This window comes from Lipotes vexillifer, unplaced genomic scaffold (genome assembly GCF_000442215.2).
Source record: "Lipotes vexillifer unplaced genomic scaffold, Lipotes_vexillifer_v1.1 scaffold710, whole genome shotgun sequence".
Classification (NCBI taxonomy): Eukaryota; Metazoa; Chordata; class Mammalia; order Artiodactyla; family Lipotidae; genus Lipotes; species Lipotes vexillifer.
This window is the reverse complement of record NW_006789347.1, coordinates 486,995-503,360: the sequence shown is the minus strand read 5'-3', so window position 1 is coordinate 503,360 and position 16,366 is coordinate 486,995. Positions and strand designations below refer to the sequence as shown.

The following is a 16,366-nucleotide window of genomic DNA, read 5'->3' as shown; positions in this document are numbered from 1 at the left end:
CCACGAGAACTCCAGGGAATTTCAGAGATGCTGTTCATCCATTACTGGGGACTGGAACTTCAGTCCAACAGCCAACCTTCCTTGGTTGGCTGGATGCGCCTGGTCCTAATTAATTGAAGTCAGTAAAAGCACAGGTTGTCTCGGATGCTGTATCAGAAGTAAAAACTGCCAGAGATGAGGATGCAATCTCAGACGGACAATTAAGAGTTATGTCTCGTGTCCCTTGGTGAATCCGTGAAAGGATTCACCAAGGGCCAGAAACACCCAGCTCTGGTCAGCCAGAGTGCTGCAGGAGTAGGAGGGTTGGAGAGAGTTTTAGGGATGCATTTTGCTTGTCCTAAGAAGCTTGGCAGCTGCCCCACAAACAGGAAATGTGTTTTTGAGAGGGGAGTGGTTACCTCTTCCAATCCAAGATCGGGGAGGGGGAGAGGGCTTGGTTTAACGCAGGGGAAACTGTGTAAATAACAGCATGCTGTTTTAGAAATGTTATCGATTTGCTGACTGAAGGGTAAACAGTAGTCCAGCATCATCTTGGCTCTGTGACCAGCTCAGCCCTGTACACCAGCCAGGCAAGGATGCATGCCTATAACTGCCGTGCAGCAGCAGCTTTCAGCTTCTCTTTCTAAACATCCCTCTCAGCCACCTTTCTCCCCTGAATCCTTTTGTTATGTCTAAACAAATCCTGTTATGAAACAACAACAACAAAAACGCTGGCAAACAGCCAGTCCGCACAGAGAAATGGGACTTGAACTGTATTTCCGTTTTGAACTATATTTCAGTTTTGATTTCTAGACAGAGGAAGCAGTGATTGGACTGTAAGCAGCACACACCCATTATCATCAGAACTCAGAAGCTTAATTACAGAGAAACTGAAAGCTAATGATGTTTTATACACTGTTACATCCCTAGGAGGCCAGTTACCATGGAAATCTCTCCTTCCTTTTCTTCTGCTTAGAGAATATTTATATGGAAAAGAAAGAAATATAAACACGATGGAAAGATTAAACAAGACAAGGCACAGTTTGCTACAAATATTTACATTTATTATAAGAATACAGTTTAAAAAAAAAGTTCCACAGACCTATGCATGGTAATTGGTCTACTGGGAAAGAAAAAAGGGCTATTCAAAAATGATCTAAGTTTACAAAAATGATGAAGTCATGTTTTAAAAAAGTAGAAAACAATTTAAAAACATCCTACAATGTTAGCTGAAGTTCAAAGTGTATTTCTTCTGAATGTAAAACTAACAAATAAATAAGTGTTAAATACAGATCCGAGTTAAAAATGGTAAAAGACAGACAACTAACTGCTTAGATATTTCTCTCTCATTCATTTTCAGACTTGTTTACAAAGCCAGATAAACTCACCAAAGGACTTGCTTCTGTGTTTTACACTTTAGCTTTTTATAAGAAGCACCCTATTTCCAGTGTTTCTTTAATCCACTTAACAAATATATTATTTTAAAATAACAACAAAAGAAGATTAAAGGTGCTTTAACCTGACAATATTGGCACTAAAAGGAAGCTGTAAACCACAGGAGTGCTTTGCTCAACAAGCTTGCAGATGGAACATCTGTACCATGGGGGGCTGAGGGCACACCGCATTCCCACCCCATCATCCCACACTCATCTTCTAACAAAGGGAAGTGGAAGCAACCCAGAAAGTCACATTTCTGCAACCACTCACTGTGGGTCTGTGCCAGGAGCATGCAGTGCCTTAGGCCAGTGGGCTGCCCACCGTCAAATGGCTTGGGCGCCATTTGTACATTTTGTCTTTGCTTTCCATTTGTTTGCATTCCTGAAGAAGTCAGGGCTGTTCCCGGGACTTTTGACAACTTGATTTTATTCTCCTGCATTTATCTGGCTTTTCCTAACCCTATGTGGTTGTATGGCTATGACTTTAGAGAGTTCTAATCTTTTAGGGCACTCATCAGATCATACCAAGAGAAACACAAAGAAATCATAACATAAAGTCAGCAGAACTCATACTGCCACCAACCCCTGCTATACTCATATGTTGCTTAAGTAGGCCATGTGATTTAATATATTTAACATAAATTAAACATAAAACCTATACACCTCTGACTAATAAAGCTGTCTTAGTGAGAAATCTTAATGATTTATGAAGGAAAATGATAAACAGAAATGGCCCATGAAAAGTGTGCTCCTGGCCACTGGTACATGTTGAGAGTCTGATTATGTCACAGGATGCTGTGGGGTGACTGGCATTTCATATGGTGAAATGTTCGTCAAGTGAAAGGGAGTTTCACGTTTTGGGCCACTTTGGTCATGAGTCTGAAACAAACAAAACCCCTCTCTACCATTTCCCCTTTATCTTTGATTTTGACTTGATGCTCAGAACCTATAGCTGGGATTGGATTTAGAATCATAGGGTTATAACATATACTTGTTATGGGGAATCAGGTGAACCTTGTGGAACCAATCTCTTTGACACTGAAGCCAAAAATAGTGAATTCCATTAAAACATGTATATTTTCCGTGCATTCCAAGTGTGAAAGGCCTAGCATCTGAGGAGGAATTATGGCAAATAAGTTCATTTCTGTTGGAATTGGTCTTCCACTTGCAGCTGAAGCAAAGCAATTAGACCGGCAGGGGATGGCCCTCAATAGCATCTTATCATCTAAATATAAGAACCATATGCTTTGGGTTAGGAGAAAACTTCACGGTCATATTAACCATGGCTCTGGGCACCATGCCCTCTGCATTTGCTTACAACAGTCTGGCATTTCTTAAGAGCAAGGAGGCAAGTTTATTTCTACCAAGTAAAATTATTTGTAAAAGAAATTCTAGATAATAGAGTGTTTTCCTCACCCCCATCACTCTGCCATCTTCCTTGTTTAAAAATTAACAAAAGCATGGATTAGCAAGCTTGCAAAGACTGCCAAGATGGGCCTTTTGCCTGGGATCTCGGTAATAACATTACAGATTCCCTCTCAGCCGCTAAGTTTCTGAATCCAGGGCACTTAGAAATTCAAGATTCCACTGGGGGTTGGGGGGTGGATTTAGTTTTTTGCTTCATAAGGATTTTTCAGGCAACTCAAAAGAGGACCCCCAAGGTTGTACAATTTGACAAGAGCTACATGAAGAAAATATTAAGTTTGGACTCATATACAACTCCATTTTTCATTCTCAGATTTTTGCTGCTTCAATGTGGGAATTGGGATTTTTTTTTTTTATTGGCCTTCTTATACTTACCCTGCGTTGCTCAGATCATTGTTATTTCCCATTGACATCCATCCTATGCTTTCAAAATAAGGTACTAGCTCCTCATTAGATGAACTGCCTGGATGGTTCTATTGATAGTTTTTTTTTTTTTTTTTGCGATACGCGGGCCTCTCACTGTTGTGGCCTCTCCTGTTGCGGAGCACAGGCTCTGGACGCACAGGCTCAGAGGCCATGGCTCACAGGCCCAACCGCTCCACGGCATGTGAGATCCTCCCGGACCGGGGCATGAACCCGCGTCCCCTGCATCGGCAAGCGGACTCTCAACCACTGCGCCACCAGGGAAGCCCTATTGATAGTTTTTGCATGGATGTTTTAACTGAATACAAAGGGATGAAAGTAGTGTTTCTGTTGTTGCTTTAATGGTTGAAATCTGGCTTCTTCGTATGTCATTTCAGAATCTGCTTTGGATAGCATCTAGAAGGTGCTTATTCTGATACTAAAGATGTTCTTAACAGACAGGAGAAAGAGTGATGTTTGGCTTTGTAGGAAGGGTACCGCTCTGGGGGAAACTGAGAGTAGAGTTTGTGTTTCAGCACAGTAGTGCTTTGGGGTCTGTGTCTCTAGGTAGATTGCCTTATTTTAAACTTGAGTCTTTGTATTTGCTACCCTCTTTTCTGAAGCTGTGGAAAAACTCTTTGACATTGTGCAACTGAAATACTTTTAGACATTTACTGAGGAGTGTGAGGGAAACAATAAAAAATACTGGCAGAGAAGAGTGGAATGGAAAAATTGAAAATGTCCGGGGTTTTAAAATAATCATTGTTAGTGTTTTAACATTTCTTTGGAGCCAGGTCACCTAGTGAGCTTACTCGGCCAAGTCAACAGGCTGCTTCCCTGGACACATCTGCTCACAATGATCTTTCCATCCTGGGAAAATCTCCCAAGAGCCTCTATTGATAGTGTAACTCATCAAACACATCTGCCACCTAGTCGTCCTATCCCCACCACAAAGACTACAACGAGGTCTCTTTGTGTTCTAAGCTGCGTGTGTCACGGGGCCTCTCACACAGAGGGTATGCAGTTGGCCTGGTAAATGGATGCCTGGGAGCTCTCTATAAGGCAAGGGCCTCCTGAGCACGTGAGGAGAAACTGTTTGGTCTAGGCCAGTTAAGACACTGTCTGATAAAAGCTAATGAGAAAAGGCTTTTCTGTTTTGGTAAAGATTAAGAAACTGAACATGAGAAAAAGAAATATCAACCAGAAAAAAAAAAAATCCAGAAAAACTGGCACCCAGTAAGGGTTCCCTGAACCTGACATGGCAGATATTGAGAAAAAGCTTCTGAATGAATAAAGCTGAGGGAAAACATTACAAAATCCTGCTACCAGGGTCATTACCATCACTTAGAACATTTTATTATTTTGTAGAACACTCACCTCTTCTGACTTCAGTGGTAATGTTTGGGAAGATAATTTAGAAATTCAAGATTTGAATCTTTTTAGAGTGAATTCTAAATATTCTTCTTTGGGAGCCCTTGCAAGTTTGCTGGCAAGGAGGGAAGCTCAATCTGTCTTTATGTTGCAGACAGAGACACCCGCAAGGTATCTTTTCTTTCATAAAATAATAAGAAGGAAATTTCACAGCAGTTTTCCTCCAATGCTGGCTGCCCCAGACATATGTGTGCCACCCTCAGTTCCTTACTGCTTAGGAAGTGGGCTGAACCACTGTCATACCTGCAGCCTTACAGAAAAACCAAGCAAGAGTAATTCTCATTCAACTGTGGCTTCCTCTTGAGATTATAGGGAGCATAAAGAAAATCAAATCGATACCCCACTCAATGCCCTTTAAGAAGTGTTGTAGAAACTTGAGAGGTACGTAATGTTTAATACCATGCAGCGGGAAGCACCTCAAAAGTCCCTTTTAAGGATTTGCTTTCCCTCATTGATACCGCATTTATTTGTTGGAAGGTGAGCCCTTGAGTCACTTTGCACTGGTACTTTGTTTTTGCCCTTCCTGTCCTTCAATCTTCCTTTTTGGATGTCTCTTTCTCTGCCTTCCATGTCTGACCTTAGCCATGCTGCACTGTGACTGGCTTTAGGATGCTTCTATGATTCCTTTCCCTCACATGTTATTAGTATAAAGGCAAGTAAGCATTGCTATTTAATTGATATTCCCCACCTTCCCTGCTGGATTCCATGCTTCCCCAGAGCTGAGCTCATCAGAGTAAGGTCCCTCTGGGGTACCTCTAGGAGCCAGTTAGTCAACATCAGTCAAAAGGTGAAATGGCTGATCTCAGCGTGCTCTCACTTAGGAGACCAGCCCCACTGCAACCAGATTTCTAATGAGGTGTGAATAATCAGTGATTTAGTTTAAGAAATAGTATCACTAACTCAAATACAAAGAGACTTAGAGAAGTCTCTGTTAAAAGTCTAAGCATATATGGCCAAACCCATTAGTTGGGAGGATGATGAGCGTGTGTCGCCCAGCACAGCATCACCTCTGAGCTGGGGATAAGAGACTGCTACACATGCAAGGGACAGGTGTTTGGTTTCCTCACAGGAAGGCCCACACACTGGCAGGTGACCTCTTTTGCTTCTTTTGACTCCAATGCCTTTTACATTTTCTGTAGGAAAGCATCTGGCCTGGTGGCACTGTTCTCCTCAGGCCTCCTAGTGACGTTGTCCAGGTCTTCGTTCCACTTTAATTATCCTACACTCTCTGTAGGGGCTGCATCATCCTGCCTTAGAATAACTGGTGCTCTCCTCTTTTGCCTTGGTAGATGTTTGCCTCAGCGCCTTATTAACAGATGTGCTGAAGCCTATGCTCATTATATCTCCCCAGTTTAAAGTGACTAGGAATTTAGTTCAGTAGGATTTCTCTACCACCTAAGAATCTCAGTCTTTATTAGGCAGTCTTTAATGTCTACACTTAATTCAGAATTTAATCTTTGAATCAGTATGAGGCAGTAGGATGGTCTTCAAGGGGTTATAAATATTTCCTTAAATTGAATTATGACTAAGATATATAGTTTTATACCTTCTGTATTATAGCATTATTTTTTAAAGGAGAATTTTATGGGACTCTACAACTGTAGCAGTATCTCCTTCAAGTAGGTCATCTTGGTACATGAAATATTGACTTTTAATTAGAATATTTTCTTTGGCAGAAATTAATATGTAGTTCTGGATCTTCCCAAATAATATATTATTCAGACTTGATATGAAACTAATCAAAACAGAGAAAACTAAATAAAACTAAAATATTTAATAAAAAATTTCTGGTATGTATAAGCAAATCGGAGTTAGTAATAAAAGAGGTAACACTTTATTTTAATGGTAAACTTTCATGCTAACTTAATAGTGTAATGGAACTGTAATATAAACTCATTTTCATATAAAATCTTTGTTTTAATTAACATATTAATATATAAAGAAACCATGTCTTTTTCCATCGTCTGTCCCTTTTTGTTCTTTGTATTTTGCATTATTCTGTTTTGTGTGAGGGCTCTGACCTCCTAAATACAAAAGCCAGTCTACATGACTCAGAATAGTGTTTATGGACAATCAATTCTGTTGATAAGAAACAACTAAAATACCAATGGTGTGATGGGGGGGTACATATATGTAAAAAGAGGGTTGAGGCAAACAAACAAACAAACCCTCTTTTCAGAAAGTAGCAACTGATCTCACATCAAAAGACACACAGCCACAGAACAGTGTCCATAGGGTATACTAAGGAAGGTTTTCAGGTACATTTTTAGAACATCTGATGAGTGAACTGGAAAGTAGTGTGACTGAGGTAACCGAACGACAGTAACATACGACCTAGACAAGTATTTTTGCGTTCTCATTTTTATGTTTATCCCACTACAAGATCCTCAGTGTGTGGCATATATTATAATTAAAACACTTTCTTCTTGACACAAGTCATACCAGTATTGTGAAGCCACGGTTATTTTAGTGGTATTAGCCAAACTTTATATAAAACTATATGGCAAAACTGAAACAATGAGTATAACACAGACAAGAAAACCATACCATGGTTTAAAGGAAATTAGACTATTTCAATGAGTAAACATTTTCTTTTCTTTTAAAACAACCCTCAAATGAAAAACAGTTGTGAAATGTGTGCTGAAAACTGGCTGAAGCAATCAGACTCATGTTCTACACTGGGGTGCTAGTAACAGGTTTCAGTAATATCGTTATTTGTGATAAAATGGTGAATTATGGACGAAGAATTTTATTGACTATATTAAATTTGGGAGATGAGAGAAATGATTACATAAGACCTTTCACTGGGGACCTAGTGGCAGGATGGACTAAAATGAAACCTCTGGTTTTGAAAGTCTAAACAAAACCTATTCATCCTTTATTATTATTTCCTAGAAGAGAAAGAATATGTTGGCTTTGGAAAGTAACCTTAGATGATATGGAGTGCAAAATAATTTTAGGTTTCACATGTCGGTAACAAATGTTAATTTGACAATAAAAGATTTCTTTCCTTGAAAAATGATGAACTACTTAAATATTTCTCATAAAGGCTCCTTGGTGATTCAAGGTAGCAAAATGCAGGTGAGAGTCAGGCTGCCTGGGCTTACCCGCCCCCACCCCCACTCCATATTCATAAATTTAAGGAATTATGACAGAAACTACATAGGAGTAACAGATGCAACACGTGAAAAATCCATTAACAACACAAAAATTTGTGACCTGGCTGAATTACATTCAGACCAGTGGCAATTCTGGTTACTAAAATTTTGGTTACTGTTTTCTTACTAAACAAGTCATAGGTTTTATGTGTTCTTTCCCTATATGAACTTGCAAATTCAGAGGAGAATTTGTGTGTATGCTTTTTGGGTATGGATTAGCCTCCTAAAGTACATAATTCCAATAATTATCAGTGACAGAAGGGATGAATAAATTATGCTTCAAGCACAACAAAGTTAACAGTAAAAAATAGTCTGCATAAGTTTTTCTTAATGCATGTGCCTATATTAAATTTAATATTCTGTATAACTGATATCCTGAAAGACTCCCGATGAGTTATTAATCCTGAACTGTACCACTGCCTGCTTTGGGACAAAGAATAAAATAGAATTTAAATGCTGCAGATGTCACGATGTTTTGAAAAGCTTCTTTAAGCACACAGTTACGATGTGAACTGCAAATTCTAACAGCCTGGATGAGTGAAATATCAATGCCATGTTCGTTCTTTACACCAGAATGCAATGATTAAGCTTCAGGTCTTGTTCACAAAATTAAAGCCCAAACCATCATTCTCTCTCTTTGCTGAGAGCTTAGCAGTGCGGCTGCTAAGTGATGGGAGGCTGTTTTCTTTAAACAAAGAATATTACAGAGAGATGCACTTGGAAATACTGGCAAAGGGTGGAAATGTCCCCATTTTATTCTTGCTTTTGAAGGCTGGCAAGTGCCTGAAGACCAGAGCTCTTAATCTTAATTCATGAGTCTGTGCTTTGATTTACCACAGTATATGCCATCAAAAGAAGGTTTCATTTTACTCATAATATTTGACAGAAGGGAAACAATGCTGATTAAAAAAGAGTTACTTTGTATATTGCAATATTTTTGTGGGCAAGTTTATTCTTTCATTTTCGTCTGGATGTGGTAATCATTAAATGTGTATGAAACTTCAAGGAGATCGAAGTGGTAGACAAAAGCCAGTTTTCTCCTCAGTATTATCCTGTTTACTCTTGAAAGTAGTACTGGGTGTGAGTTGTGTGCAGTGATATTCCTAGGCAGCAAATAGGTGGAGGGGGCAGGAGGAATTTTCTATCCCATAAGCTCTTCCAATGAATGTAGACCAAATAATCACTACTGTGCTATTTGGACACAGGCCTGAGCACTTATTAAAAGCTCCCAGGCCACATTTACCCCTGAGCGTGACCATCTCTTACACACATATTTATCCTGAGAGGCAACTATATACAGACCATGGGGTAAGTTCCCTGGATGAAGCTAAGATTCAGCTAAAGACAATCCTAGTTTAAACTCTGTTACATTTTATTCATATGAAGCATCTCCAAACTGTGCTCATATATGGGTCGGCTAATGATAAGAATTTTCAGGTAGCAGTATAAGAGTAAATGAAGGGGGAAAGTGGACAAAGGAGGGCTATCTCTATAGCTTTTTCCTTAATAATGTTCATTTGACTTCTTAACCAATTTACTCCATTCATACCTGCCAGGTTTCTCAGTATTATGTGCGTGTGTGTGTCTGTGTGTCTGTGTGGGGAGCGCATGCCCATGTGTGTACACACATGAATGTGTTTATGAACTAGAATCATGAAATTCTAACAGCTCTGGAAACTGGCACAAATGAACAGAATTAAATTCTGGGATGTCTCCTCTCAAATGAAGGTACTTAAAATTGTGCTGTTATTTCTGTAGACTCATGCTTTGGAATTTCTCTAAAGAATTTTTTGTTGACAAGAAGTCTCTATCTGTGAACTCCTGAAAACATTTCTTAGAACCTTTTTCATGAATCAGACCATAAAATAAAGCGTGTGTGTGTGTAAAGGCATAACTCTGGTAAGAAGGCAGATTTTCTATTTCCCTTTCCTTCTCTTTGATGATGACTTTAGCTGCCCCTTTCTCCAGACCGTCTTCCTGTTCCAACTTACTTCTTGCCGTCACAGCTGTCTGAAACATTCTTTAAAAGCTGTGGCCTCAATTAAGAGCTCTTTGAGGACATTCCAGGCATCATTTTCTGATGCCTGGACAAAAGGGGAGGGAAACAACAGCTTTACCAGTAAGACAGGAATGTGAGGATTCTTACACTGTGCTTATTTCTGGCGAGAAAGGAAAGAAAACCCCTAGGAGGTCTAAATAACGCTCAGTATAAAATGATGTTTACATATACACTCTTGCCTTGGCAGAGCAGAAAGCCAACTTTGGTTGGAATGTGTCCTGCAGACATGGCATTACCAATGCAGCTGATAGCACCGATCGAGTAGGGTCTGTGGCATGGGACAGCAGCCGTGAACTGGGTCTGAAGTAAAAAATCTCTGCGAAACATTGATGGTCCTGGTGTGAAAAAGATGGATTGGTTCCCCCTCACATTTAGATCCTGTGCTTTTCTATTTACAAAGGGCTGAAATGGCAGGATTGCTGTGGTGAGCTGAGAAAGCCCTTGGTAGGACTGACCTGTTTCTTGAATGCATTTGCCTTTGACTTTTTTTAACGGCACATATTTAAAAAACAGTTAATTAAAAAAAATAAGCTTAGAAGACTGTTGCACATAACGTGGTATAAACTCATTGTTGACGAGAAGAACAATATTACTCTGCTGGAGGACCAAGTCCTGGAGGCTGAGTTTGCACTGTTCTGTCACTATGTGATTTTCTTCTTGATGACAGTGAGCTCTTTCTGAAGTTCAGTGAACTTGGGGCGGTTTTCAGGTTTATAATCCCAACACTTCATCATAATTTTAAAAATGTCCTCTGGACAATGCTGAGGGGCTGACATTCGGTATCCTGAAGACCCAAGAGGAGAAGAACAGAGAATTTAGAATGGGGATAAGATATAAATGTTCACATAGGGCATTATGCAGTTTGTAATTTTTAGTACCTTATGTTGTTGGTTAATAGAAACAAAAAATTCATTTCAGGGAAAACTGACTTTTTCTCTATAATGCAGACTTTAATAGAGCAACATCATTACCTTCTAGTTCAAAGAACCCATTTTCTGTTTGTTCATTCGTCACAAAGTCTGATATAAGATACATCACATACAAATGTATGTTTTAGTTGCTCTAAGTATTTGCTTTCAGAATTTGCTTTGAGATGCTGTAGGCAGAGTTTAAAAAAATCATCTCTACAACTCAGGGTTTTGAAGATGAGGAAAAGGATGAGGATTTATAAACATTAATTTAAAAGTGAAATAAAAATGAATATGAGGCATATTCCTTTACAGTCTGAGAAGAATATTATCTTTAATTCGAAGTCACCTGGCAGTGTCCCGGCAGTGTGCTGGGTGGTGTGTGTGTGCTTGTGTGCATTTGCCTCAGGAGCGGTAGAAAAAGGGAGGAAGGAAGCTGGAAGGTCATCTTCCTACACCCGATTCTACAACCATGCCCCCCTTGAGGGGCCTGACCCTAGGGCGCTGGTGTTTTGTTGAAAGTGTTTTGTTGTTGTTGTTGAAAGCCGGGGACTACACAAGTGCACGTGAGGGTGTCACCGTCACCCGCTTATTCCTGCCCCTGATCTGAGAACACCGTAGGGCTTCTTCAGAACTGTTCCAAAACTCTCAACTTCTTCCTGAAGTCTAACTACATTTCAGTTTGCAGTAATATTAACAGTGTTTATTTGGCATATAGAATAAAAAATAGGTGGTCTTCCTCAATCTCCTATTTCCCTGGAAGAGAGTGAATGGCACAGCCTTGCAGGTGTCATGCCAGGCAGGGGGAGTGGAAGAAAAGCCTAGAGCTTTCTATTTTCAAAGAGCTGGGATCTATCTTTTAAAGTCTTTGTTGCTGTTGTTGGTTTGGTTGTGTAAGAGCCACACCATCCATAAAGTTCAAAAGTAGATTAACCAGCACCTCTTCTATCGTGTGCCCCAGAGCACTCTCTTCCTCCTCCCAGGAAATGCAGACACGGCACCAGCACTGCCCAGGCTGGCTGTGAACACTGCTACCCTGTGTCTTTGGCTCACCTCTTTCCACTTGTTCCCGAGCTTGTTGATTTGTCATTCCAGGGTATGGGCAGACCCCTAAGCTGAAGGTCTCCCAGAGGAGGATGCCAAAGCTCCACACATCACTCTCAGAGCTGTATCTCCCTGAAGGGCGAACAAAACCACATTCAGGTCACTGGAAAAGTGGGTGACCATTTCTGGTTGTGTATGTCTATGTCAGTCACATATTAACATATTTAAGCTTACCGGGAATTCAATAACTAGTGATCTTATTTTCTTGACTAGTTTTTGCTTTCCAGGAGTAGTAATATTACCAATTAAATGAATAGTCTTCAGGCTGCTACTTTAACCAAGCCACCTTCCAAATCACATTTCCCCCACCAAGAACAAATATTCACTCAGTATGCAAGCTTACTTTCTCTGTGGCCTCTAAATGAGATAGATGGTTTATATAAAAAAAGATATAAATTTGTACACATCGATGCCTAGGAGATTAAATAAGTTGGAGTTCTGCAATTTTGTCTTCTGCCTGCATCATTTTCTTTCTACTAAAATTACAAACAAACTTAAAGCAATAAGGAAAGTTTCTTAACTTCAATTTTTTGCTCATCACTGTTTACAGATATTCTTACACGCTTAAAGTTCTCATTTTCTCCACTGATAGTTTCATTTATGGAAAATACATTTTTTTGTGTTTTGAATAGAGTAGAAATTAACATAGCTGGCTGATAAAAACAACTTCTTTAAATTACATGGTGCTGTGTTTTGTCAAAATATCTTGGTGCACCTGCTTTACTGAATTACATAAGCTAACTCTTAGTTTAGTTTTTTTTCCCTTGGTAATCTTCTAGAGAAACACAGAGATAAAAGCCAATACCAGATATCTTCTGGAATGAATGTGAAATCAAGGAGGGGAGGCAGAAAAGGCTATGAATTTTCAAGATTTTGCAACATATTTCTGCCATTCCAGGATGTATAAATGCCCATCCTCCCAAAATGTCTTGTTACTTTGCGTAGGATGGCCTTTTCTCTTTCTTGAAAACAGTACAATGAGAATGAGAGTATGCCTGTGTTATAACTGCTCTGATGTCAGAGTTTGGAGTGTACTTGCTGATCATCATCTCCAGCTGTGTGAATTAGCTTCCTTCTTACTAGACGGTAATTATGGACATTCACTATGCTAGTCGGTAGGAAGATTAGTTTCCCTGTCTGCATATCAACTCTTTTCATGTTTGGCATTCAATAATTTAAAACTTTTTATGAAAATCATTCAATGGTTACAAGTTAAGACTAATTAACTCTTTAAGGAAGTACAAAGCATAGAGAACCAAATACCTTATTTTTGTAAGATAGTATCTAGGAAGATATCAAGAATGGCCAGTTGTATTATAAACTAAGATCACACTCTAGAAGTGAAAGCTTATAACCTAACTCTGTAACCTAGACTTTTACTTTATTTTATTATTTTTGGCTGCGTTGGGTCTTCATTGTTGCGTTCAGGCTTTCTCTAGTTGCGACGAACGGGGGCTACATTTTGTCGCGGTGTGCGGGCTTCTCATTGTGGTGGCTTCTCGTTGCCAAGCACGGGCTCTAAGCGCGCGGGCTTCAGTAGTTGTGGCACAGGGGCTCAGTAGTTGTGGCTCACGGGCTCTAGAGCACAGGCTCAGTAGTTGTGGCTCACGGGCTTAGTGGCTCTGTGGCATGTGGGATCTTCCCGGACCAGGGCTCGAACCCGTGTCCCCTGTGTTGGCAGGCGGATTCCTAACCACTGCGCCACCAGGGAAGCCCTGTAACCTTGACTTCTGAATCTGGTTTTACTGGATAATTAAAAAAAAATAATTAATAATTCTTTATTTTTCTTATTGAGATATAAGTGACATAACATTATATTAGTTTCAGGTGTACAGCATGATTTAATATTTGTAAATATTGCAAAATAATCACCATGATAAGTCTAGTCAACATCACCATGCATAGTCACCATCCATAGTCATAAAAATTATTTTCTTGTGATGAGAACTTCAAGATCTACTCTCTTAGCAACTTTCAAATATGCAATATAGTACTATTAATTATAGTCACCATGTTTTACATTAGACCCCCATGACTCATTTGTTTTATAACTGGAATTTTGTACCTCTTGACCACCTTCACCCTCCCCCTGCCTCCCACTGCTAGACTCTGGCAACCACCAGTCTGTTCTCTGTATCTATGAGAGTGGTTTTGTTGTTGTTGTTTAGATTTCACGTATAAATGAGATTATTACAGTATTTGTCTTTCTCTTATTTCCCTTAGCATGATACCCTCAAGGTCCATCCATGTTGTCACAAATGGCATGATTTCACTCTTTGCTAAGGTTGAATAATATTCTATTGTATATACACACCATATCTTCTTTATTCATTCGTCCATTGATGTACACTTAGGCTATTTCCATATCTTGGCTATTGTAAATAAGGCTGCAAATGAACATGGGGGTGCATATATCTTCTTGAGTTAGCATTTTTGTTTTCTTCAGATAAATACCCAGAAGTGGAACTGCTAGATCATATGGTAGCTCTATTTTTCGTTTTATGAGGAACCTCCATACTGTTTTCCATAGTGGTTGCACCAATTTACATTCCTCCCGACAGTGGAGGAGGGATCCTTTTCTCCACAACCTGGCCAACACTTGTTATTTCTTGTTTTAAAAACAGCTGTTCTAACAGGTATGAGGTGATAAGTCACTGTGGTTTTGATTTGCATTTCCCTGATGATTAGTGATGTTGAGTATCTTTTCATGAAACTGTTGGCCACGTATGTCCCTTCTTTGGAAAACTGTCTATTCTGAACTTCTGCCCATTTTTTAATCAGATTGTTTTTTGTCTTGAGTTGCATGAGTTCTTTATATATTTAAATATTAACCCCTATCAGATATACGACTTGCAAATATATTCTCTCATTCGGTAGGTGTCCTTTTATTTTGTAAATGGTTTCCTTTGCTGTGCAGAAGCGTTTTAGTTTGAAATAGCCCGACTGGTTTATTTTTGCTTTTGTTGCCTTTGCTCTGATGTCAAATCCAAAAACTCATCTCCAGCACTAGAGCTTACTGCCTATGTTTTCTTCTAGGAGTTTTATGACTTCAGGTCTTATAGTCAAGTCTTTAACCATTTTGAGTTAATTTTTGCATATGGTGTAAGATAGTGGTCTGTTTCATTCTTTGGCATGTGGCTGTCCAGTTTTCCCAACATTTATTGAAGAGATGTCCTTTCCCCATTGTATATTCTTGCCTCCTCTGTCATAAATTAATTGACCATTTATGCATGGGGTTATTTCTAGGCTTTCTATTCTGTTCCACTGATCTGTGTGTCTGCTTAATTCTAATACCATGCTGCTTTAAATACCATAGCTTTGTAGTATAGTTTGAAATCAGGGAGCATGATGCCCCTAGCTCTGTACTTCTTCCTCTAGATTGCTTTGACTGTTCAGGGTCTTTTGTGGTTCCACACAAATTTTAGTATTGTTTGATCCAGTTATGTGAAAAATGCCACTGGAATTTTGATAGGGATTGCACTGAATCTGTAGATTGCTTTGGGTAGTATGAACATTTTATTAATATTGATTCTTCCAATCCATGAGCATGAAATATCTTTTCATTTACTTGTGTCTTCTTCAGTTTCTTTGGTTGTGTCTGATAGTTTTCAATGTATAGGTTTCTCACCTTGGTGAAATTTATTTCTAGATATTTTATTGTTTTTGATGCAATTATAAATGGAACTGTTTCCTTAATTTCTCTTTCTGATAATTTGTTATTAGTGTATAGAAACACAACAGATTTTTGTATTTTGACTTTGTACCCTGCAATTTACTGTATTCATTGATTAGTTCTAACAGTTTCTTGGTGGAGACTTTAGGATTTTCTATATAATATCATTTCATCTGCAAATAAGGACAGTTTTACTTCTTCCTTTCCAATTGGGATTCCTTTCATTTCTTTCTCTTGCCTAATTGCTGTGGCTAGGACTTCCAATACTATGTTGAATAAAAGTGGTGAGAGTGGGCATCCTTGTCTTGTTCCTGTTCTTAGAGGAAAAACTTTCAGCTTTTTACTGTGAACTGTGATGTTAGCTGTGGGCTTGTCATATGTGACCTTTATTATGTTGAGGTACATTTCCTCTGTACCCACTTTGTTGAGAATTTTTATCTTAATGGGATGTTGAGTTTTGTCCAATGCTTTTTCTGTATCTATTGAGATGATATGATGATATGATTTTTAGCCTTTATTTTGTTAATGTGGTGCATCATGTTGATTGATTTGCAGATGTTAAACCATCCTTGTATCCTTGGAATAAATCCCACTTGATCATGATGTATGATCCTTTTATTATTTATTGTATTGCTGGATTCTGTTTGCTAACATTGTGTTGAGAATTTTTGCTTCTGTGTTCATCAGGAACAATGGCAGAAGAGAGGGGAGGAGACTCCTCAGTCAGGATTGGAGCAGATCCAGAGGGGCTCTCCCAGGAAGGTTAGATTCATAGTTTACTTGACGTGCCC

At 39.1% G+C, this 16,366-nt stretch overlaps 1 protein-coding gene across 2 annotated transcripts in view; it reads right to left on the bottom strand.

Moving 5' to 3' along the window:
• Positions 1-9,898: 9,898 nt before the first annotated feature.
• Positions 9,899-16,366, bottom strand: part of FER (FER tyrosine kinase) — a 474,424-nt gene continuing 467,956 nt past the window's right edge. Inside the window, exons 17-18 of one of the 2 annotated variants that reach the window (XM_007462585.1) lie at positions 11,852-11,974; positions 9,899-10,674 (exon numbers count right to left, since the gene is read on the bottom strand). In XM_007462585.1, coding sequence (XP_007462647.1) covers positions 10,532-10,674; positions 11,852-11,974 — 266 coding nt within the window. In that variant the 3' untranslated portion in view covers positions 9,899-10,531. The remainder of the gene's footprint in view (positions 10,675-11,851; positions 11,975-16,366) is intronic. The other variant, XM_007462584.1, reaches the window with a different exon arrangement.